The sequence below is a fragment of the Branchiostoma lanceolatum genome, chromosome 6, assembly GCF_035083965.1.
Source record: "Branchiostoma lanceolatum isolate klBraLanc5 chromosome 6, klBraLanc5.hap2, whole genome shotgun sequence".
NCBI classification, from domain to species: domain Eukaryota; kingdom Metazoa; phylum Chordata; class Leptocardii; order Amphioxiformes; family Branchiostomatidae; genus Branchiostoma; species Branchiostoma lanceolatum.
In genome coordinates this window covers 18,626,012-18,652,345 of record NC_089727.1, presented here as the reverse complement: position 1 = coordinate 18,652,345, position 26,334 = coordinate 18,626,012, and the positions used below count along the sequence as shown (strand labels likewise).

Genomic DNA, 26,334 nt, shown 5'->3' with positions numbered 1-26,334 from the left:
TGCTAAATATACTAAATGATATCAATGTGATTGTGGTTGGTAAACAATGCTTGTCGTGTATAAATAAATTTAAGGATTATGTCCCCTCATTTTCTACGAACTGAAAAGAAAGGTAGAAACTGGTCAAACTTTGGGGGAGTATTCTTCTAAAGGAGTAAGCCGGTCGCAGAGACACGCGTTTACCCGCGCATGCGCCACGAAGACAGTCTGACTCTTACAAAAGCTGGAAAGAACTGTGTGGTCTTGCCTAAATCCTACATTGTAGCGGATTCTCTATCTAATATACTATTCATTTAATTAACTCTATGGCACGGCACTAAAACTGTATGTGCTATGATTAGATGAGTTTTGTGATACTAGTATGTAGATTCAACCGTTCATTTATTATTTGAGCATTTGAATAGCAAGCTAAAGAGTCCAGAAGGCAAACAAAATGGTTCAATATTAACAGTTGTCATGACATAGTACAGGCATAAGGACCTCGTGCCCTATACGAAAAGAGAAAGAAGAATAGCCGACAGTAATTGAAGTTGCTGATATTCATATCACACTGAAAATGTTTGCAGATACATGTATTGAGTACGTGCTGTACTCGTTGAGAGCATGGTTTGCAAGCATACATGTTGGTCACACTTGAATTATTTTGCCATGCAACATAATTACGCCTCTGCATCTCTGCATTGTGGGACCATGTACCATACAACACTGCAATACAGATGTACTGAAACAAGCTTAAGACGTTTAGCTAAACAATGAAATTCCCCTGCTATGTCAGTCGGGACAAAAACCTCATAAGGCGGTTCACTAAATATTGAAACAAACTTACGTTCAAACAATGCTCGTCAATGGTCATTTGGGCGAAACAATGGCCTACCAAAGTACAGTTTCTCGTTTGCGGCTTTCTCAAACTCCGCCAGAGACGTCGCCTTAGGGTGAACGTTCCCAGACACGACGTAACAAAATATGCCAAGGAATTTAGCTTAACTATTAAATAAAGAAGACGACGTCAGCATTAAGAAGCAAGGTGGAAAGTTCAGTGCTGCAAGTCATGTGGTTCTGATTGTTGACATTGGCAGGCCAGTGACCTTGAGGTAGTGCTGCGTACCGGTACTGTGTACCGGTACTGTACCGTGAAAATCGATTAGGTACAGGTCCAAAATACTGGATCATATACATGTACTACCGGTACTGTACCGATATAAATCTACAGCAGGTCTATGCTTATTTTGTGACTGATCTCCTAACCTCATAGCCTCATGTAACACCAAACATGACCAAAGTGACACCTTGGAACAGCGTTATACTAATATGCGACAGATCATTCAGGAGCGCCGGGAGTTTTGATAGCAAGGCAAGGTGATATTCGCGATGGATTTAAGTTCGAGGTGAAACGGTCGCCGCGAAAACAAAACCGTGAACCTACATTTTGCAAGTGAGTAAAGAATACTATGGCACAAGTGTCGTTGCTACTGAACAAGCTAGCTGGCAAAACAGTTTTAATAGACACTGTGTACCTCAGACGTGTTGTATGTAGGGTTGCAGTAGGCGATGCCTATATACCTCAACCCAAATTAACTCGGTTAAATACGGGTTAGTAACATGTCACTAGGCGGCGCTTTCAGCACATCGCCTGTCACATTGAAAAATCCAAAAATCCGTTGCAAGAACTTCAATGTGTTCTATCTTAAGCAATTGTGCTTTTTGCCTGATGAAATACATGTGAATAAAATAAAAACACTGAAAATGTCAAACAAAGGTTACTGCTTTCCTTATTCAAACGCGTTTCTTGTCTTTTATAAGAAAATTAACTATCTCTCATAACCTTCGCCTCGTTACCTTCGCCTAGAAGGTTATGTTTTCGTCAGCGTTTGTATATGTGTGTGTCTCCCAATAACTTGAAAATACCTTGATCGACTGTGATACTTGGTATGTGGGTAGGTCTTCTTGAGACTACGAAATGATTAGATTTTGGCCACCCTAGCGACTTTCTATGGTACTGCCAGCTACTCTTCCGGTTTTGATATTTCGTGTTCTGAACATGCTATGGTCATGATTTTGTCCCCCAAACGGCTTTCTTGGAACTGCAGGTGCACGTGCCGATTTTGCTTCAAATTTTGACAAAGAATAACTCAAGAAGGGGTTGACGGATTGTCATGACATTTGATATATAGATAGCTTGAATGATGATTGACAAAATCATATGCTAATTATGCAAATCAGGAGCTAATTTGCAAAGTAAATGAGGAAAGGTCTGCATCCCCTTACAGGACTCTCAAACACGTGACATGTTTAACTGAGAAAGAGAGGAATATCAATAATCAATTATGCAAATGAATACATAATTTGCATATTTACAGGCAAAATAAAATAATGCCATAGTGGTAAATGATGGGGATTTCATTCTAGCTGCATTTTCGCTCACACACAAAAGAGTCACCAGTGCCCAGAAGTGAAATCTAAAAATATAGAGAATCAGACAACCGAGCGTGATTAGCACCGATTTTTATGGGGGCAATGAAACCGAATCTAACAACAAAAAATATGTTGCAAATTGTTGGAACATATTCCAACATTGAAACAATCACATTAAATGCTTAAAAAATGGTTCTAAATAAAGAGATATTTGTGCAATGCCATTTATTTTCAACGTATTTCCAAAATATATAAATGTGTTCAAACATGTTCACGTTTTCGGCTTTCATTGTTTGAACAATTTAGAACTATTTTGACTGAAATATTCTTATATCTTAAATACTTCAAACTTATTAGAAATATCATTTAAAAACCCTCTCGGTGGCTTGGAGTCATCAAATGAATGCATATTTCCAATTCTTATATTTCTAATTCATGAATATTTTCTTTTACTTTTATGACATTTTTAGCTAATTACAACATTGAGTACTCACGGAACCTTAACCTAGTAATTACGAATTGATAAAAAAATCCAAGACAGAGCAGACTACTGCTTATTGCTCATTACAAACTATAGTTTCTGCACCAAAAAGGTGGTTGTCTTAACATATAAAATACCAGAATAGCTAAAAATAGTTATAGCAAGGACTTGGGGGTTTAGACTGGTGACATAGTTATGAAATATGCCAGAACTCTTTACACTTATTCATACAGTTGATATCTGAATAATGGGGCAGTCAAAGTAAGAAAATGAAGTAAAAAAATACATTTACACAAAATAGTAATATTCATGTCACAGAACTGGTGACCTCTGTGACCTCTGACTTGTGTGACTTATGACCTTTACCCCATAAAGCAGGTCATTTCTGCAGCCTACAACCAGTAGGTTACCCCATACAACAGGAGAGGAGAAAACTTCCCCTGGAAGTCTCATGGACGAGAGACAGCTCCCCGAGTCCAAGGTCAAGATGTACAGCGTGCCCTTGGTGGAAGCAACAGCAACACAGGTGTGACCTTGAGGTCTTTTTGCAGCTGTCACTGTGTCCTTGTTAGCTCTCACTTTTGCAGTTGTATCAGAGTTAACTGAAGCTTCTGACTGGAACAACTTGGATGGTTGTTTCCAGTTTGAGACATTAGAGTCTGAGACAATTGCGGAGCCTCCCCTGAGGTCGAAGACGAAAGGTGTGGCGTAAACGGCAGAGTCTGTTTCAAACGTCCACCTCAGACGACCTTGCTCTGTTACACAGTGCACGTGGCGATCATGCGACCCAACAACAATCACATCTGACGCAGGCTGCCCATCCAAAAGGTCATGTGACAACGATGATGATGACAAACATGGTGACGAGAAGATGGGGCCAGCTGTTGTAAAACTCCAGATGACGTTGCCATGGTAATCCACACAGTATAGTTCACCGTCAACACACCCCACGTAGATCCGCCGCGGTGTGATACGGGGAGACGAGAAAATGGGTTTGGGGAAGGCGGTGCGCCACAGAACAGCACCTGTATCCTGTAACACAAGATAGGGCAGCATGAAACCTGATGTAGCCTCGTTGCAGGCTTTCCACAAGCGTTTTACTAGGCCCCCCCCAAAAAAAATTGAAAAAAAAAAATCGCTAGTAAACGCTAATGGGAAGGCCTGCAATGGCGATTACCACGATCCCAAGCAGATACGGGGCCCAAGCAGATATGGGGGCTCAAGCAGATACGCCCGACCCCGCCACCCCCCAAAAAAATTGGAAAAAGAAATCGCTAGTAAAACGCCAGTGCGAAGACCTGCAACGCAACCTAAACCTGATGCATGGTTCCCCCTCTTGATTCAAGATAAAGGACCCAAAATAATGAAGAAATGGGTCACATAAATATAATTTACTGAATGACTTCCTCCAATGATACCAATTTTGATTTGATCAGCAGAGGGACACCGAATCTCATGGTTGGCAGAGAATTACATTCAGCATATTTTTGCTTCAAAATTTATCATAACATTGGCTTGAGCTTCCAAAATCGGGTGATTCCTAAAAACAAGGTCTGCATACCAATACACGGTGCCAGTACTGTACCATGAAAATTGGTTCGGAACAGGTCCAAAATACTGGATCATGAAGTACTGGCACTGTACCGATTAAATCTACACCAAGTATGTGCTTATTTTGTCTCCTAACCTCATGACCAAAGTGACAACATAAGGGACAGCACAACTAATATGCAACAGATCTTTCTGGGTTTTTTCAGGCAGGCCGGGAGTTTTGACAATAAGGCCAAGGGAGTTTTGTGGTACTGACAAATTGTCAACAGTTTATCAATGTTTCTGTCATTATTATAAAAGAAGTTCAGAAGAACACATGTTAGTTTGTCAAATTGTTCAGGTACAGGTACAGGTCTAGACCTGGGTTGAGAGGATCCCAAATGAAAAATCAGAGACAAAGTAAGCAGTTTTTCGAGGATTCCAGCGCCGCTGGTGATTCAAATCAGTCCGCATTTAAAAACAAAAATATTGGACATTAAAAAGTGGACCTTCGAGCATGAGTGTGTGCAGGGGCTTCGGGCATGAGTGTGTTGTAAGACATGATTACCGGGTTGATGGCGATGAGTGTGCCTGTCAGAGTTCCCACACACAGCAGTCTGGGACTGGTCCCCAGGCACGGTGAGGAGAACACAGAACCTCCACCACAGTGGGTCTTCCACACACAGCACTGCTTCTGGGGACGGAAACGCACAATTATATGGTTAAACTAGGTGGCAACTTGGTCTTGTGGTTAGGGTTCTTGAATTAGAATGCAAAGGCTCTGGGTTTGGATCCCTAACAGGCCCCAAATGGCCGTTGTGTACCTTTGAGACTTTGGCACTTTACGCCTATTTCCTCACTCAACTCTGGTGAAAATTGAGTACCTAGCTTTGGTTAGGGACATCCTCTTGGATAGGACATAAAGCCGGAGGTCCCATGTTTGAGGAGAACCACACCTCGAGCACATTAAAGATCCCACAACACATATACACAGAAAACAGAAGGGGTCCTTCCCGGTGTGAGTGGAACAAACCTTACAGTCTACTCTTATGCAGTTTGTATACTTTCTGTACAAAATAAAGGAGAGCCTTGATATGAACTCCTTGACAAAACATGGTGTGTTATGTCTGTTATGGCTAAATGCTGCCACTCTGCAATATTCACATAACTGCAGACTCAAAAGACAAGCAAACAAACAAACAAACAAACAAACAGCTTATTACAACTGAATGATTCAAAGAATATAAAGACTGAATATCAGAGCTAACCTTAAGATCCAGAGCGTGCACATGCTGATCATGTGACCCAACGAAGACAAGCGAAGTCTGCGTGTCCAGACACGGGCTGGACTTCACGGCACCTCCCGTACGGTACCGCCATCGTATTGCCCCCGTCCGCGACTCCAGAATGTAAACACAGTTGTTATAGCAACCTAGTGGAGGGATAAACCAGACAGACCTATTATGAGTACCATTACCATCAATCAAATTATCTTCCTGACACTTGACAAGTAGCGCTTCTCTCATATCACTACATTGAAAAGTCCCTCACCCATACACACAAACTTTATTTTATCAAAATTTGAAGATATCCACATGCAAATCAATTTTTGCCTGTTCTTCCTGACAAAGAAATACCTGAATTCCTTTTCACCAACCCCAAGTGATTATGTGTCACACAAGAGTTGAAAAATCACCAAAAAGTTAAGAAAAACATATTTTTTTCCTATCTTACGGGGAATATCATTCATAAATTAAATCATTGTATGTTTTGTTGTCTTGCAAATTATACTTTTACATGATGCATCCTATTCCATCTTTGAACTCAAGGGTGACACAAATACAACTTTGTTTGCTCAATGGCCGCTCAGCTATTGCGGTCGAGTAGAAAAGGGGCCTCAACAACAAACATTGAGACGTTTCTTAGGCCATGTTGATTTGAATATAGGGATGACATCCTCTGGGGACCCCAAAACTGATGCGAGCGTGCGAATAATAAAAAAGTTCAGCAAAAAAAAGCGGTTAGGAATATGAAATAAAAGTGGTTAGGAAGGATGAAAAAAACTTAACACACAGAGTTTGGTACAGTATACATACTATCCATAAGATATAATGTAATAAATTTGTTGTTTTCGTCTAATAAAAAGACAAGACAAATTTGAATCTGAGTTGATTTTTGAGTTTATTTCAATGGACAATAAGCTTACACAGCAATACTGTACTCTGACTGGGCTTTACAGTTGTTGTAATACATCATTTCTGAAAATAGGGTTGGGACAGTCCATCCTCACTTCGGGACAGTTGAAATTTATTCTTGGGACAATGCTGGGACAGTAGGGAAAAAAGTTAATTTTGAGGCCTGCATACCAAAATATAGATTCTTCATGTTTGTTCTTTCAAAACTTAATGACTTCGGAATTGACTTTGGCATTATATGACATTAGTAGCTGTAGTTTTCTTTTCACTTTACAGCATGTATTTTCGGATTTTGCAGCTGCTTGTTATGACTAACAGTATGGCTAAAACTTTTTTTTTTGAAAATGGATGGAAATTGATAGGTGCGGATGTCATCCATATAATCAATCAACATGGCCTTACCAACGATAATGAGTTCCCCGTCACCAGAACAACATGCTGAAGACTCCACCCTGTCCCCCAGCTCGGTCTCCCATAACAGTTCCCCTGTATCCATGGCAACTGCACAAAACCTGTGGGAGTGAGAGCCGATGAACACGACTCCCGCTGGGTACCAACTGGAAAACAAACAAATAAACATGAAAAGTATTTTAGTATCATTAGGTTATCATGATACTTTACGGTACCCATATCCATACTGCTTTGCGATCCTTCAAGTCTGACACCCAAAATTAGCACCACGGAAGATGGCAACACTGCATTGTGTATATTTATGGAAACTGCAGAAACAGGCAGACATATACATGTGACGGAGGGGGCCCCAAATTCGCCACTTTTTTCCTAAATCATATTTTTCAAATGTAAAGTTCATGAATCTGGTGACACCATGGGGCTATATTATAAGTGTAGTTGTTAGACTTTTCACATACGTGTTGTCAAAAATTAAGGAAACTCAAAGTGGCAAATTTAAGGTACAGTGGCGAATTTGGGGCCCCTCCGTTACAGCCATAAACACACAGACAGGTACACACACAGGCATTCAAGTCAAAAGCAATAGTAATTTATTTTCGCGGGGACTTAAGTTCACTGTAGACAGGGAAAGGGGGTTTCCACCATAGTTTGGTTTTGTGGTTTGGAAATGCATTAGAAGAAGATGTCACTGCGAAAACTGCAAAATAAATTAAACCATTACAAAAATTTCAAGATTTTACAGTACATCACTTCCTTGGAGTGAGGTAATAAACATCAAAACTTGGGCCTTTGAGCTGGAACATCTAGTCAAAAACAGCAATACCAGACAAATAAAAAACTCCATATACAGTACCTGACTTCAACAAGGACAAGAGGTGAGGCATCCACACATTTCCCTGTGTCACATGTCCACACTGTCTCCATGGCAACGGTGGTTTCCATGGCAGCAAGATCAGTTGCCAAGCAACCGACATCTTCTAAAGATGCAGTTGCGGACAGAACATCTTGTACTACGCCGTCAACTTCTCCATTCTCCTCTGTGTCTGGTTTTTTGAGACGAACAGTTTGAGACCCTCTCAGCACAGCTAAAGCACAGTTAGTTCTAGTAACTTCTTGTGGCCCTCGTGTTTCTTTGAGAACATGTCTTACAACACTGTCTTCAAATGTCTTCATCTTCTTCGGCTGCTGCTCACCTGAATGTCTTATTCCAGGTCTCTTCTCTTGAGACTTCTTGTCTTCAGACGTTTTCTCAGAATTAGAGTGACCTTTATGTACAATATGTTGTTGTGGGATCTCCAGGTTTGGACTGGAATGTCTGTCTTTTTTCTTGGAATTCTTCTTTTTCTGTAATACAGATTGTACATATCTTGCGAGGTCTGCTAATGTCTGATGTAAGATAATGTCCAGTGCGTTAGGAAAGGGGTGTCCGAATGTGGACTGCAGGTTTTCTGCCAGCTGTACAGAAGTGAGGGAGTTGCCTCCGCTGGTGAGGAACGACAACATCCGGTTTTCTTCTGCGTCTGTTGACAGGGTTCCACCGGCTTTCTGTAAAATCAGGGTAAAGCTTGGGAAAGTGGTTTGATTATGAACATGAAATAGATAAAGGATATTTGGAGTTTCTTTCAACACAACCAGGTAATCTCACCTGCTAACATTTCGGTGTCTGTCAGACACCTTCTGCTTCTCGCCGTTTGGGATTGTGTTCTCACCGCAAAAGCGCCATCTACATCGGCTACTTATAGCGGTGAGAAGCAGTACTCCAGTCAGAAGCTCTGAAGAAGGTGTCTGATAGCAAATGTCAGCAGGTGTATGAGATTACCTGGTCGTGTTAAAAGAAACTCCAAAATATCCTATGTTCTACCAACCTGATGAAATTTTTTTCGGATGAAATGAACAAATTTCAAATAGTCTGATTGCAACAGGTGCCCACTGAGTTGTTTTGCTATCAGGTTGCTTGCATATACCTTGTGTACTTTCTTGGACTTTTGAGATTTACATGTCTCATGTATATATGTACATTTTGTATGTTACAAAAAAACAGAAATTTGAGGAAAGGAATGTTATTGTTACACTGACATGGTGCCTACGCAATATCTAGTCTCTTTTTAAGTTTGCAACACCTGAAGTTTGCGGCACAGAAAAAATGAATACATCAAAACTTGGTACATTTTTTGTAAAATTATTTAAGTCCATGGTTGGAACGATTACTGTTACAGTACTGTAGTTTTTGTTTCACTGTAACTTTATGTTTTGTGTTTTCATGGTCACCTCTGTTAAAGTTCAGTGAAAATGTCAATTTTCCTTACACCATGAAATTTTGCAACCGTGAAGATAAAGTGAATTACAGTACTGATTACAGAAGTATCACAATGGAAATTCTTACACCTGTTTGTGGGACTGTAATAAGTTTGTTGAGGAGCAAGAAAATGCAGGGAATATTTGAGGACTTACGGTAAACACTGAACAGATCTAATGGCCACTTACCTCCCAGAGATCACACACACACCGGTACACATCAGTGCCATGGTCCACTGTCGAAGGTGGGGCAGCTCCTACAGACTGCAGCAAGGCTTCCTTATCAACTTTTCCTGGCCAAGGGATAAAAAAAGTACCTCATCAAAATGATCAATTAGTGAAAGCAATCAAAATCTTTGAAATATTTATTCAAAATTATATAACTTATAACAAGTAGACTTGTTGAGTTTGACTTCTGCTGGTATTTACAAACATTCTGGAAGAGCTACACTAAAATCAAGAAGTTGAAACTTTTCCAAGATGGCGGCTGAGATGTGACGCTAGTTTGCCGAGCTCCCAAATTTCTCAAGTACTCCACATTTAAACGGAGTAACCTCGCGTTGTAATCTACGGTAGCTGCTGCCTTGTTGTTTACTGTCTTCCTCCCCGTCATCTGTTTGGATGGGAAAGCGCAACAGGACTTCTGGAAGCAGTGTGAGTGCCGAGGAGTCCAGCCCTACTAGCACGCAACGGAACCCCCCTCCCACAAAAACACCCAAGATGGCGGAGGTCAGTTTGTCTTCACTCTCTCCTGAACTTCAAAAACTCGCCAATGTGATTTTACAACAAACCAAACAACAACAAGAAGCGGTTGGAGATAGGCTCTCAAGCCAAATTCAGTGTTTGGATGTCAAAGTGGATGGTCTGTCTGGCGAGGTCAACACGTTACGCGAGCGAGTAAGGGAGCTAGAGAAGACGGCCGAGTTCTACTCGGGTGAGTTGGACACTCTTCGCGATGCCCTTCGTGACGAACAGCGGGAGAGAGTAAAGGCGGTGTTACTGGGGGAAAGATACTCTATGAAACCAGACGTCATTATCAGAGGGATTCCTTACAACAAGAATGAGGACAGTCCCGGGATTCTGGCTCGCTTTTTGAACGAGGAACTGCACCTGGCGGACGCCATGCCTGTTGTCGCTGTACACCGGCTGTCGAGGCCTACAACTACTAGACCCGACCCACACCTGCTGGCCCGTTTCGTGAACTACCATGACCGTGACAAGGTTCTGGCTGAGGGTCGCAAACTTCGGGGCAACACTCGAGGGCTCGCTGTGTTTGAACATCTCCCCCCTCCCCTACAGACAGCGCGTTCACAACTTGTTCCAGAAAGGGACTCAGAAATTGCTAAAGCAAAAGACAAAAACTCTAAGGTACATGTATCAATCTGGGTTCCACCAAAGAACACTTATGCAGTCCTGTTGGTTAACGGTAAAGAAAAGAGACGAGTTGATGCTGTGGATATTGTGTTGTCAAAAAGGGACATGTAATAAAGCAGGCCTTCTCCACTCTTTAAAATGTGTCTGTTAAATTTTTGAGTTTGTGATGAACATCTAAGCATTAAATATTGCCTACTATAAATCTGCAGTATGCTTACTTTAGGGTTTGTTGATTCTCTTTCTGATCAGAGATTAAGTTTGATTGTTTTGTTTTTGTTTTCCCTTGGTTTATTGTGATGAAGTTTATGATTTTGTTTGTTGATTTTCTTTCTGATCAGAGATTAAGTTAGATTGTTTTTTTTTGTTTTCCCTTGGTTTATTGTGATGAAGTTTATGATAATGTTCACAACCTTGTTATGTGGAATTATTTAGTGTACTAAATGGAGCTCGCAAAATAGATAGACCACCAATTTTTGAGTTCGATGTTTGTGATTTTTGGTGGTGTTTATGCTGCCTTTCTATTCTTTTGGAACCATCCAACAATATTGTTTTCTGATTCTATTCTGATTTCAGTATTATGTTTGTATAATGATATCTATATTATGATTTCTAACTCCTTTGTTATATACTGTACACTTTGGTTAACTTTTGTTAAGTGCCATCCAGCCTTATTGTTTTTCTGCTATGTTAACCTTGGTTGTTCAGTATCGTTTGCTCATATTAGTCCAGTCATCATGATTTCTCCATGCCACCACACCCCTGATGCCTCCAGTACCTCCTCCATCTTGTACGACCCATCCCAGAAGACATGACACAGGTAGAACTACAAATCTCAAGTTATAATTGTAATGGCCTTGGCAATCATATTAAACGTAGGGAAGTTTTAACCTGGTTAAGGGATAAGCCATACGATATATATTGTCTCCAAGAAACACACTCTACAATACAGGATGAGACTAGATGGCAGAAGGAGTGGGGGGGTTCCATGATTTTTGCACATGGGACCTCCAATCAAAGGGGTACAGCCATCCTATTTAAAAATAGTGTTGCTCCTAATATTTATGAAACAAAATGTGATATTAATGGCAGGTGGATAATTGTTGATTTGTCAATTGATGATTATAGATTTTGTCTTGTGAATATCTATGCGCCTAATGAAGACTCTCCTGAATTCTTTTCCAATTTGTGTAATGAAATAGAATGTTTTGATGTATGTAATGAGAATTTGATTATAACGGGAGACTTCAATACAGTGCAAAATCCACAGTTAGATAGGTCGTCAATACATAAAACATACCACCCCAAAAGTTATGATGCCATTTTAGAACTAATGGGAGAATTTGACTTGTATGACATATGGAGATTCAAGAACCCAAACACAAGTAGATACACATGGAGACGCAGAAAACAAGCTAGTAGGATAGATTATTTTCTTGTAAGCTTTTCCTTGATGAACAGGGTAAATAAGTGTGTAATTTCAGAAAGTCTAAAATCCGATCATAAGCTTATTGTATTATCTTTTGTGACTGTTGAGTTCCCCAGAGGAAAGGGTTACTGGAAGTTCAATCAATCCTTATTGGAAGATAGATCTTTCTGTCAAAAGACAATTGAAATTATGACTGAATTTTTTAATATTAACAGAGGATCTGCCAATCCTCATATAGTCTGGGAGTCTGCGAAATGCTTTTTTAGAGGACATTGTCTTAAGTACTCCAGCTGGAAAAAGAAACAATATTTATTAAAAGAGAAACAATTAATTGATCAAATTAATGAATTGCATAGACAAATAGACAGTACATCTACACCCTCTAGTTCTATTACTGGCACTCTGGAAGAGAAACAATCAGAACTTGAATTGCTTTACAGTCAACGTGTACAAGGAATTTTGCTTAGATCCAGGTCTAGATGGATGGAGCAGGGGGAGAGATGTAACAAGTATTTTATGAAATTAGTTCACAGAAATTATACCAGGAAAAACCTTCAAAAATTGAAAATATCAGATGAGATCTATACTTGTAATCCAGAGGAAATTTTAGACAAGCAAGCTGAATTCTATGCCTCCCTTTATTCCTTTAAAGACCCTCCAGAACCCTTAACCTCCCAGACCTCTCAAGATTTTTTCCCTAATAATTATGATAAACAATTGTCTTTTGATCAACAGCAGGCATGTGAGGGGTCGATAACTGAGGATGAACTGTTCAAGGCAATTTGCTCATTTTCAAAAGGCAAATCTCCTGGTATTGATGGTATTCCTTGTGAAGTCTATAAACATTTTTTCTCAGTATTTAAAGAACCAATGATTGAAACCTTTAATTATTCCTTGTCCCAAGGCTTCCTATCAGATTCACAGAAGCAAGGGATTATATCCTTATTATTAAAACAGGGCACTAATGGCCAATATAAAGACCCAACCATATTAGATAATTGGCGACCTTTGACCTTACTCTGTTGTGATACTAGGATTCTTTCAAAATGTTTGGCTTTGAGAATTAGAAATGTAATAACTAATATAATAGATAAAGATCAAACCGGTTTTATACAGGGTAGATTTATTGGTGATAATATTAGACGGTTACTTGACATCATAGACATTTATGAGGAAGAAAAAAAGCCAGGCCTTATATTTATTTCAGATTTTAGAAAAGCCTTCGATACGGTACGGTGGGATTTTCTTATTAAAGCACTTGAATTTTTTAATTTTGGTTCAAACTTGATAAGCTGGGTGAAAATTCTATATAATGATATAAATAGTTCTGTCTTGAATAATGGATATTTGTCAAAACCCTTCAAATTGCACCGTGGTGTAAGGCAGGGTTGCCCACTCAGCCCGTATTTATTTATTATTGCCATTGAAATGTTAGCCATCAAAATCCGACAGAATCATAACTTGTCTGGATTGTCTGTTCATGGAAAAATGTCAAAAATCTCACAATATGCAGATGATACTAACTTCCCCTTTAGTCCAAATCTGGCATCCTTTAATGCTCTTGTAAAAGACCTTGATAGTTTCTCTAGTATCTCAGGTCTCACATTAAATTTTGATAAATGTAAGATCTTGAGAATAGGAACCTTAAAACATAGTAACTTTGAATTACCCACAAATCTCCCTATTCAGTGGATAGATGGAGGTGTGGAGATTTTAGGAATTCATATACCTGTGGATTTGTCCAACATAGTTGATGTTAACTTTAGCCCACGTTTGGACAAATTAGATAAACTTTTGTACCCATGGAAAGGAAAAAATTTATCATTATATGGAAAAATAACTATTGTTAATTCTTTATGTGTTCCTCAATTTACCTATCTCTTCCAGACCCTCCAAATGCCAGATAAATCATTTTTTGTACAGTATGAGAAAAAGATTTTTACCTTTATCTGGGGTGGAGGTCCTGAGAGAGTTAGAAGAAAAACGATTTATAACTCTGTTGTCAATGGTGGTTTAAGACTTATTAATTTGTATGCTTATGCTCTTTCCATTAAATCATCCTGGGTACCAAAGTTATATCTTAATCCTCACTGGTTTGCAGCTTGGCCACTACATACACACCCTTCCCTAGGAACTACTCTATTTCCCTTTTACCAACTCCAATCAGCACATGGTTTGAATATAAATCCTTTTCTATTAGAGATCTTGAATGCATGGTATAAGTATCAATATAAACCCCCCACTACTTCTGATGAGATCAAGCAACAAATCTTATGGATGAATGCAAATATTCTTGTTGAAGGAAAACCTATATTGTATGCTGCCTTTCTATATAGACATGTGATTTTTTTAAATGATATTTTAAACAATGATGGTAGAATAATGTCATATGATGAGTTTTGTTACAAATATGGTCAAGTATGTAATAACTTTACCTACATGCAATTGGTCACTGCAATACCAAAAAGCTGGAAATTCAAACTAGTAGGAAACTTTTGTAACTATGTATGTAGACCAGAACAACATAATAGTAAATGGTTGACTAGAATTAAGATCAATAGAGATATGTATGAGTTTTTTCTCTTATCTGAAAAGCTAATTGATTGTCCACACAATGTACAAATGGCATGGCTGTACCTCTTTGATTCCCCTATACCCTGGAAAATAGTGTATACTTCTTTGATATATAGTACTATAGACCCTGTGACTAGATATTTCCAATATAGACTTCTCCATAAATTTTTGCCTACTAATCGATTATTATATATTTGGAAACTAGTAGATAACCCTTTATGCTCCTTCTGTCATCTAGAGGAAGAAACATACATTCATGTCTTCTGGGATTGCCCGCAGTTAATAAAATTTTGGGATGACATTAAATCTTGGTTTTATGAGAAAACAGGTCAACTTTTAAACTTAAATGCATTTAACATCATATTTGGACATTTATCTCGGGGGGTCCCTGTTATATGTAATGTTATAATCCTGTTAGCCAAAACCTATATATACAAAAGGAGAAAGGCTGGTCATTTAAGTTTAAATTCCTTTACCAAATATGTTAGCTTTTTTCAACAAGCAGAATATTTGATTGCAGCAAGAAGGGGAAAACTGGAAAAGCACAGGGGGAAATGGGGGACTTTATGTTTATGTTTACAATAAGTTATTTTCAGTTGTGTTTCAGTTTTTTTCAAATGACACTATTATCTATGTTTTGATTGAAATTATGTTATTGAATGGATAAAGTTTTCTTTTGTATATGACACTTGTTACTGGACGGAGAAAGTTTTTGTTTTATATGACACTGTTTTTTGTATGACAAGTTATTACTGACGTCAATTTGTATATGACACTTATTTATGTTACTGAACTACTGACTGTGTTGTTTATGTTGTTGGATGGAAAATGAATAAAAAAAATTTAAAAAAAAAAAAAAAAAAAAAAAAAAGTTTGTCTGGTTAAATTTTAGAGAATGCATCAAAGCCTTTGAAGATCTTTGACCGCAATGGTCCGAGTGAATTTGGGTATCTCTTTGTTCTGTCGTTGGCTTATTTTCCAGTAGGCTACCAGAAATAATGGGGATCTGTATCTGTATCAGTATAACCGGCATAACCGCCCTTTGGCGTAACACACCAGCTTAAATATCGCGCGGCTTGCTTTAATTTGTGTTGTTTATCAACGATGGAAATGTGACAAAATGAAGCGAATATGTGTTGAAAATTGATTACAAAAAAATAAATGCAAATGTCAATCTGAATGGAGATTTTTAAATTCAGAATATTTGCAGTTTGGGCCCAAAAACTCTACGATACGTACCTTTAAGAACAGAGTATTACAGGTCGATACATTTACAAGAATGCACTTTAAGTCAAACTTGTGACAACTAAATTGGCTATCATTCAATTTTGATCTAACATACTGATAAAACAAGTCAATACCATGTCTGGTGACTGGTAACTCCGTCACCTCCACGACCTTGTCGGGTACAGCGTGGGTCGGCAGCTCTGCCCGCAGAGCCTGCAGGATGTCCTCAGTACGACCTTGACCCCGCAGGTCAACAGCTGACAGGACGATGAACAGCAGGAGTCTGTCTCTCCTGTCCATGACAGCGACGCATGTCTCCACTCCATCTAACTTACAGCCTGCCTGTGGAGGGACAGGACGTGTGACAGTGATGAGTTTTTCAACTTTTTTTGGCAATGCCTCAAGGGGGGAGCCAATTTCATGCAAACTATGACCGCTAGACACTCTAGTCAAACTTAGCACCCTCGACATATCCTTTTCAAAGTAGCCAGTGGTACTTATCACTGTGACTGTGCCTGGCTACAGTATAGAAAGAAGCAATCAGAGATGACAGACTTCACCCCCGTACCCAAGCTGCTTTGCAACCCTTCTAGTCCAAAACCAGAAGTAGCAGCACTAAGAATGTATGGCAAAACTATTTGGGAAATACAGAAACACACACACAGACACACACTCAGACAAGCCCAAAACAAAAGACCGATCCCATAGTCCCACCCACCTGTCAAAACATAGATAAGCAAAGTATAATCCCCAAAATGCAAATACATTGTAGTTGACAGGTATGCATCCACTCCATCATTGGTCGAATTGCTAATTGCCATGCTATCATAGGTTGAACTGCTAATTGTGATGGACAATCAGGATCATTCTATACTTCACTCTTTTGGGGTGAAGAAGTAGGATAAACAGACTACCTGTTCTATCAATCTTAGGTCCAGCCGTTTTCCGTTGCGCTTCACCTGGTCGTCAAGGCGACCATAGAAGAAGAGTTCATCACCGTGGAGATCAACAATATCCCCTGATGACCGCATGACAACATCAGAGGGAGGGGTCACATCTTCACCATCCAGGTAACACCGTCTGCGATCACCGCCTTTTGAGAATGAATATTAACTTCAAGTCATCATCATCATCATCATCATCTATTGGCCTACATCAGCCGGGACCAAACAATAAGTCATCATGAAGTCAGGAAAAACTACTGAGAGTTACCACTTAGACTGCAGATGGCAAGTGCATCCTAATAGTAAAACACATTTAGTAATCGCTATAGATTACACATACAAAAGCTACAGAGAAGCAAGTTATCAGGTTCAGATTCTAAGATGACAAAACGACACAAAGTTTTTACAGGAAGACATTTATGATCAGGTAATGATCTTACACAGTCGGAGTGCCAGACAAAAAATAATTCCATGGATAACTTGCCATTGATGCTTTTATGTAAACATAGTTAGCAAAGTATACTTTACAAATTAATGTTTGTGCGTTCCATGCGATGTCATGAAAAAAACACATTTTGTATGCCATGACTGCACTAGAGAGTAATGATTGCCTTACTAGTAGTAGTACAGTTATATATTAGGTACACTACACTCACCAATGTACAGCACCCCTTGTCCCCCTGACACAGGTTTTCCTTCCATGTTCCTGACCTCTAGTTTGGTACCTAGAAGAGGCTGACCTAGAGGAACTCTTGATCTGGAGTGAAGATACAGAGAGGCTATTATTTTAGGTTTTGTTCCCATATCACTTTTATAAGCTTCTTTTGGTCCAAAGAAGTGGTCACTAAATAATGAAAAGAAAAATGAAATGTGACCCACATCCCTGAAGGGACCTCGGGTATAATCTTGGGCTGTTCGTGCAACTGCACGGCGACCTCGCCACGGCACGCATTTTTGGCCAAGCACACCGGGTCAACCCTATTCTTCTCGATAAGTGTGTTGGGTTCTTTTACGTGCAGAGGTTTGGCGCTTCAGGCTTATGCCCGAAGCTCTCTCATACACGGGGCCGCCGGCTTTACGTCACCATCCGAAATGACGAATGCAATCCCTTACAACATGTCCAAGCTGGAGTCAACCCTAGGATCGAACTTGGGCCCCAGGATCCACAGAATTCGATCCAGATACCGAAGCGATGGGGCTGCGTTACCCCTGGCACCACAGGGACATGCTTAATGTAAATTTATAAAGTCAAAGCTGGCAGAAATGTGTACTTTCTCACAGAGTCTTACTTCACTTGAGAAAGATGGTAACGTGGCCTTGTGGTTATGGTTGTTGACTTAGAATCTTACGGTTCCAATGTTGTGCCTTTGCTTTAATTTGGGAAAGGCACTTTATTTCCTCACTAGACTCAAGCTGAAAATGAGTACCTACAGTAGCTTTGGTGGGGACATCATTTAGCGCTGGATGTTAAGTCAGAGCCTCCGTGTTTGAGGACAGCCACACCTCAAGCACTTAAAGATCCCACCACACTCATCGACAAGAGTAAAGGTCTATCCAGGTGCGTACTGTATCAAACCTTACTGTCTGGTCTCATGCAGCTTTTACATACTGTAGAAAACTTGTTTTTTTACACATGAAGCCGGTTTATGCTAAACAAACAAACAGACAAACAAACAACCTGTTGCCAGCATTGATGTGTTCCACAGGAATTCTATAGAGTGTTGCCCATGACGACACCTCGGTGATGCCGTAGATGTTGTAGAACCGTGTCGTGTTCCCCGGGCCTCTCCAGGTGCGGATGTCCGCGGGAACCGGACACTCCTCCCCGCCGAATGCCAGTAGCCGCAGGGGCGATTCTGCATGGAGTATCCGTGTCTGGAGCAGCTCTGGGCCAAACCTACACACGAGGCTCGGAGTCGCCTAGAACATGTAGAAGCAACGGGTCAGTCATCGTGAAGAAGGCTGAAGAGATGGCCAAAATTCATAACAAATGTTAATTGTCCTAATGAAAGTCACATCAGTTCTTTACATGGTGAGTTAACTGAACTGTATTAATCAACTATAACGATATTCAGCAAGTGATCTTCCAATTAATGGTACACTGATGTCATCAGCCATGTCATTATTTTCTTGGCACCACCCAAACCAAGGAGACCTTGGTGGGAGTTTGTCTGCACTGCTTGTCATCTATGTGCTGAAATAACGATGCAAATGTACTAGAAAATGACCTAACTTGTAGAAATTTTGATTACATGAAGATCTTGTTGTCATATTGACTGCCAAAATCGTACCTTTAAAATGTCTGAGTACTGCATACTGTAAATACATTTAAATTCATGGTGGTTTAATGTTCACAGTTTTCACCGTAACCTCTTCATTAAAAACCACTGGAAAAATACTCGTTCTGCCTACCACCTTGTTTCAACCGCAAACTAAAAACCACTGGGAACACTCCATTTTCTCTGACATATTTACAGTACATTACCTGTAAAACTGTGACCTGTTGCCTCCTGAACAGAATGTCGGCCAGGAGTTTGGGAGCTTTTTTCACCTCCTCAGGAACCATCAGTACTGCCGCTCCACTGGACAGGGCCAGGAACAACTCTACTATACACGGGTCAAAGGTCAGGGGAGAGGCACTGAAGATGACATCATGGGTTGTGACCTCAAACAGAGACCTGAAGGAAAGGCAAATGCGGGGTCGTGTGGCACAACGGCAGAGCGTTCGGCTCAGAACCAAGAGGTCCCGAGTTCAAATCCCGTCATGTTTCCGATCTTGTGCCCTTGGGAAAGACACTTAACACCACTTTCCTCACTCCACTCAGGTGTAAATGGGTACCTGACTTCGGTTGGGGAAGGTCGTATTGAGGTCACCTAGTGGCGCCGAATGGCAGCCGCCCAGACCCTTGCGACAATTCCACATAATGGAAGTGTGGATAAGATATGTATAATGTATAATAATTATGTTGTGTATTATCATTTTATCTTTTTTTATTTCTTGGGTAGGCCGAATACTCTCTCTTTGCAGCCAGAGCACACATTTGGCGGGGCTTAATCGCAAGGGTCTGTAGCGACTGCCATTTGGCGCGCAGGCGACCTCAATACGACAATTGCTCCATGTGCGGCCATTGGACTGTCCCGGAAGGACCTCTACTCTTTTAAATAATTGAGATGGGTTCTTTAACGCGCTCAAGGTGTGGTTCTCCTCAAACATGGGACCTCCATTTAACATCCTATCCGAGGGACGTCCCTAACTGAAGCTAGGTACTCATTTACACCTGAGTGAAGTGAGGAAAGTCGTGTAAAGTGCCTTTCCTAAGGGCACAACGTCAACGGGACAAATTAGGGGAACCCCGGATTTGAACCCGGTATATCTCTGGGTTCTGGGGCCAAACACCCTGCCACTGCACCACCGCGACGCCACCTCAATGTTGCGGCGCGTCTATTATGTGAAACCTGTAAACCCTACATCAATTCAGTGCTAGAAAGGCTGCCATTGCGGGTAAATTCTGACCAATAAAAACAGTTCTTTTAAATGCATCATGTTTACCTTCACATAGCATAATAAACTATAATTGCTTCGTATATTCTTTAACTGAAATGCATTGATATATATATGGTGACCAGCCCCTCTAGCTCTGTCCTGCCACTTGCTACATAATAAACCACAGGGTGTCTGCTACTTTTCTAGTAACCATGGTGACAGCCGTCTGGTCCAATGTCATTGACCTTATTTGTTTGGAAGAAACAAAGCACACAAAAAACATGTTCCCTTCTGTTAGGTAAACATGATAATTGAAAGAAAATTCATTGGTCCACTCCTGTGGTCACCTGTTGATAAGGTCATGCTTTGAAGTTGAGAGGGTTTCTGGAAAACCATGGGCTGGCTATCGGGGCAGGATTCAATTCAAGGTTTTCTGCAAACATGTTAAAATATTGGCCAAATACATGTAGCTAGTCCATTTTTCCATTGGGATGCAGAAAGTTTTTCATCACTTAGCGTCATGTAGATTTTCTGTGAACTTGATGCAGTTGCTTGTTGTTATAGGAACTTACCTAAGATGTAGAATATTTGGCACAATACAGCTGTGAGGAACCCCTACAGTTTTGGGCTGGCCTGTAGTTCCTGAGGTCTGTAGTCTGTAGGCAAGGGGAGACCTGTAACTAGTAAGGGGCGTGGCCATTACTCGTACCAGGAAGAGTCCATGTTGCAGCAGGGAGGGGGAGGTGACTGTGGACACCTGAAGAGGTGAGCAATTCTGCAGGAATCCCTGTAAAATATAGTATAGGCCATGTTTGCACATGATGTCACAACTCAAAACTAGCGTCAAACATATGTGTACATAACTGTCCCAATATTGGTGGGGTGAGTAGATCTAAAAACAAAGAACAAAAAAGAAAGAGAAAGATGACAGAAAGATCATCAAATCCTTCCCTCTTAAAGCTTACATGAAATCAGTTTCAAAGTTGCTATTTTCTATGATTTTCGGACGATTATATGGGTCCTTTTCTTCTTGGTTGAATTGAGATAGTTTTCATGTGCTTATTCAGTCGGGAAGTTATGTTAAAACGTCTTCAAAAAGTGCGTTTTTGTTCATCTAAGAGGGAATGCAAATGAGATGCAAATGGTATGCGTGACGTCACAACTATGAGTGCAGTTCACTACAATGGCGTCTTCTAGTACTCCAGGTCGTAGTACTACAGGCGGCGGACAGTATTGTGTAGCATGAGGGCCAAACGGTGTCAGCTGTAAAAATGGTCAGTTCACTGAAGGGATATCTCTACACAGATTCCCTCGAGTGAAATGTAATGGAGCTGAGGCAGACATAGAGAAGGAGAAAACAAGAAGGTCGTGGATCCAGTTTGTGCAGAGCTTTCCATTTTATCCAGTGTTTACAAAGAACTTATAATGTGTAAACTCAAGGTAACCTTTATACTGTGCCTTTCACCGATTTCTGTCATGAACATGGTAGAATAGGAAATGATGATGATTGGATACTTTACATTGATTCTACGTGTACGTTTTGTCAAAACTAGTGAGCCGGCGGCGTCTGAAACCAGCAAACAAACAACGTTCAACTTCAAACAAAATGGTGATGTCGAGTTAGCTTTTCCTATCGGCGAAATCTGTCCGTGTTCCTAACTTCAAGAACTCTTCTTACGATCTTAACTGTGATTACACATGTTCTTGGTGAGGCGTTAGTTTCAGTTTGTCTCCGAAAACAAACTGCACTGATCTCAGGAGTCTTCGCGCGGCCGGAGGGCCGAGCAGCTCAGAGTCGGCGTAGAGTCGGCGGGAGGACCGGGCAGACAAGCTAGCCGCCCCGCCAGGTCCCGTTATAGAGTAGAGTTATAACTGCCACCGGGGACGGCACGGTCACACGCCCGGCACAAACATCAGCTAGTCGAGGCCGAATCTCTCGTCCTAGCGGCGGCTACAGGCCCGAGAGAGTCCGCAGGAACTATTCGGGATGTCCGGTGGCAGGTCCGGGGGAACGTCGTAAACACACCCGGGCGGTGGGTCCGGTTTCGCCGCGCCACTGAATGACGACAGCCCGCGCTGTCTCCTCCCAAACACGCACGAGAACAGCCCGGTAAGTCCGGTGGCGACAATCCAAGGGTTCCTTGCCGTTGCTAAAAACGGCCAAGGCGTCTTGGAGGAACGTTACAAGTAAAGAAGTCGAAGAGAACGTTTTGGGGCAGATGCCTGAGGCTTACACATTTCATAGACAAAATGGCGACGCCGCTACGGTAGATTTCCGCTATCACGAAATCATCTGTATGTGTTCTTAATTTGAAGGACTGTTGGTCTTATTTGTTTATTTGGTTGGGTCACGAACTGTCTACCCAATGTGAACAAACACACATGTTTTTGAATGGAATTTACTTTTACTCGCATTTCTTATGCCAACCCTTGTAAATTCTACGTAGTTGACACTGTACACCATGTGAACAACGTGCGCGACCGCTGAGCTTTGACCCGGTTAGGCTCGAGACAGGGGACACAAACTTCTACGCTTCCACAGGCAGCCTTAAAATTATCTTAAAATTAATGCACAGCATGGGTACCGTACCTCAAGCAAATGTAAGTTAATGCTATAGTTGGCGTATAGTAGAAGAGATGACTGTTTGTGCCCGCTATTGTACGTTTTGAAATAGTGAACTTTCTTCCGCGATCCGCTTGGCGGGGCTTGCGTTATCCACGCATCGGAATGAAATCAATTTCAAGGGCCCGTAAAGCATTTATTTGTACTGTGAATTCGATAGAATTTTTTCTACGTGAAGTTAAGTATGTGTTCTTTCAATAGACCGAGTTTTGTCTCTGAATTATGTTTCCTTTATAAGATATGGGACCATCAAAAATGTTGTTATTCAACAGGCAGCCATATTAGCTACACGGGACTCATAGTTGTGACATCACGCCTGTTCGTAATTAGTCCCACCAAAGAGCACAAAGTACACATTTTTAGGTCGCCGTTTCAGCAAGTTCATGCCGGAGAACTGATTTAAGGATTACATAAATGTTTTCAGAAAAGATCAAATTTTTACATGAATGATAGAGGAGATTTCAGGAGATTTCATTTCAGTTAATCTTTAAAGGAGCATGGAAGTCAAGGATAGTTGTCATCACACGTGTCGTTGTTCAAAATTCAAATGCTGGATTTAAACATTGGAATTTATGTTTTTACAATTTTTGCCTGATGACACCAAATTTGTTCAACTTCTGGCACATTTCTCATTGAAAATATGTGTGCTTTTTCTGGTGACATAAAGAGAATATCACATGGTGGATCAAGCAAAACCTCTGGTCCCAGCCCTCCCACGAGTTGGATCGACTCACGGTCAGGCTGGTACCTTGGGTGATAGGGTATCCATCCTGTGGTAGTCCCTATTTTCATTATGACCCTTCTCTTCTCAATATGTGTGTTGGGTTCTTTAAGCGCAGAGGTTTGACATCTGAGGTTTACACCTGATGAAGGTAGGTGCCGCCGACATTACGTCACCATCCGAAATGATGACTGCAATCTCTCACATCATGTCCAAGCTGGGGCTGACCCTAGGATTGAACCCCTGCCCACGAATCCATGGAATTATATCCACATAGTGAAGCACCAGGATTGCTGGCCACTTCTTTATCTACATTTACATCTATATGTAAATATATATAACTCCTTTCTGCAATGAATGACAAGAAGTTCTGGAGAACAAACTTCACTTGCTGCACCTCGTAAGAGAAGGACCGATGATGATGATGATGATGATGACATCTATATGTGCCTATCTGTTTATATCGGTGGGAAATGCCCTTTTAGCTAGCCCAGCTGATCTCAAGCGTCAAACTGATGAAAGCTTGTTTGAAACTGAAGAAATTAGCAGGTAAAGTTTGCCAGCCACACACGAAGTCGGACAAGCACAGCCCTGCAGTTTGAGTGATGCGGTCGTGCACTTACAGCTGGAAAGTGCCTTTTGTGGGGTTTAGCTAAGTGTAGTTTGTAATTACTATAAAAAGGAATTGAATGCCTACTGGTAGTTGGCAATTTTTTTCACATAATCAGTGTTTTAACAAATGTTAAAAAAATGTGTTTTAAAAAATGTGCTCAACATAGAATTAATGACCTTGGTGCATTTCCTATAGCTTCATTACGAACTCGCCCATGTAAAACACGTATTATAACATGTAAACCTATGGGGCGAGAAAACTCATGAATGATGCCTTAATACACAGAACTAGTTATACCTGCATCTGTTCCAGTTGAACCAGGATGTAGGGAACATGGAGGGTGTTCAGCTGATGGGGTGAGTCTGGATCCATTGGTACCAGACATGCTGGTAGCTGCAGAATACTGTGTAGGGAACAATTGATATAATGTAAGCATAAATACATTGTGGAAAGTTTACAATTCAATGTAGACACTAACAATTCAATTAGTCTTTAACCTTGGTTCATGGGACAATCTGTCCAAACCATTGTTCTTCGTTGCTCTAGTAAATATTTCTTTACTTGTATCGATGAAGAGATTCATCAGTCATGTGTGATTACCAGTTACTAGAATATTCTTCAATCGGTGACTTAAGAAAGGTAAGTTAATTTAAAACAAAATGCGTACCTTCAAAATTTCCAGTTGGAACGTGCTGGGATGAACCGCACGGAAGGTTGGGAGCTGCCCAAGTCCTACTTACCCCTACAAGGAGGCGGGGAAGGCAGGAAGATCTACACAAGTCTCGACCTAGTCTTGTGTTCTCGCGAGACTAGGTCACTCCGTGATCAAGATGTACAGTGGACGTCGAAAATTTTGAGGTACGTGTTTTAATTTGTTACCTTTCTAAAGTCACTGACTAAAGAATATTCTTGTAACATCTTTACCTATAAATTGTCAAACTACTGACAGTGTGAACTCTTCAACAGATGACTGTGATTGGCCATCGTTCCTTACCTGAGGACCCAGAGAGGCAGGTTTCCCGCGGTCTTTGCGAACAGCCCGACAGACTGTCCCGGGATGTCTGGTACGACGCTCCTCAGGACGGAGCACAGGTCTTCTGCAGACTTCGCTAGCTCGCTGTACGTCATGACCGTTGCGTTGTGTCCGTTGTCAAACACGGCGGCCGTTGCGTGTGGATGTTTGGATGCAGCCTTCTGGAACAGCCCATGCAGTGTGACCCCCTCCCAACTGTGCGGATCATCTGCCATCTAAAAAAACAACAATCAAGAAGACAATCAGAGATGGCAGACTTCACCCCCTGGTGATACTGCTTTGTGGTCCACCAGTGCCAGAGATAAAAGCAGCAGTATGTATATTTGTATGGAGATGAAGCATTTGGATACTAGGAATTGCTGGAAACACAGGCATGAGGACACAGAGAAATACACATGCACAAAAACACACACACACAGACAAACTCACACACACACACGCACACACACACACACACACACATAATACATTTATGATACAGAGACAAGCACACGCACACACACAAACACATACAAACAAGCACACACACAAACACAGACTCACACAAACACACGAGCAGACTCACAAATACACTCACATACACACACAAAGACACACTCACAGACACACCCATATTCCCACAGTCACTATAAGTATTACCAGTCCTTGCATAGAGACAATATTAGAAACACACACATACAAACACTTTATGATAAAGACACACATACATATACACAAACACACATACAGACGCACACAGACAGAGAGGGGCAGACTGACCGCGATTGACAGTCAATCCAAAACAAAACAAAAGTAACATTACTTCGCACACTCCCCTGGGGTAAAGTAACAAGAAATGTAACGATTGAAACAACAAGAACCTTCTGCATCAGCTAACGATGAAGAAAACTGCCCTGTGGTTTGATTTCACAAAGTTTTTACCGACCTCTGACGTTCAGTCACCGCCCCTCTGCACGGCCATTGATGGACGAATCCTATTCTATCTGGGGGG

The 26,334-nt window shown here is 41.0% G+C and overlaps 1 protein-coding gene across 1 annotated transcript; it reads right to left on the bottom strand.

The window, feature by feature from the left end:
- Positions 1-2,490: 2,490 nt before the first annotated feature.
- LOC136437547 (beta-alanine-activating enzyme-like) lies at positions 2,491-25,956 on the bottom strand. The gene is made up of 15 exons (XM_066432163.1): positions 25,945-25,956; positions 25,305-25,558; positions 24,608-24,713; positions 20,926-21,140; positions 19,355-19,547; positions 18,548-18,789; positions 17,526-17,626; positions 16,840-17,018; positions 16,060-16,267; positions 9,514-9,617; positions 7,883-8,574; positions 7,021-7,175; positions 5,692-5,855; positions 4,992-5,117; positions 2,491-3,925 (listed from the first exon to the last, which is right to left on the bottom strand). Exons 1-15 carry the CDS (start codon positions 25,954-25,956, stop codon positions 3,206-3,208), a joined length of 3,471 nt encoding a protein of 1,156 aa, XP_066288260.1. The 3' UTR covers positions 2,491-3,205.
- Positions 25,957-26,334: the final 378 nt, after the last annotated feature.

Excerpts from the sequence above, each read along its gene's own strand:
- LOC136437547 (XM_066432163.1), bottom strand. Across the intron at positions 16,268-16,839 it reads ACCTAAGATTGATAGAACAG|GCAGGCTGTAAGTTAGATGG; the intron begins GTAGTCTGTTTA and ends GTCCCTCCACAG. Across the intron at positions 9,618-16,059 it reads GTTACCAGTCACCAGACATG|GAAAAGTTGATAAGGAAGCC; the intron begins GTATTGACTTGT and ends TCCCTTGGCCAG.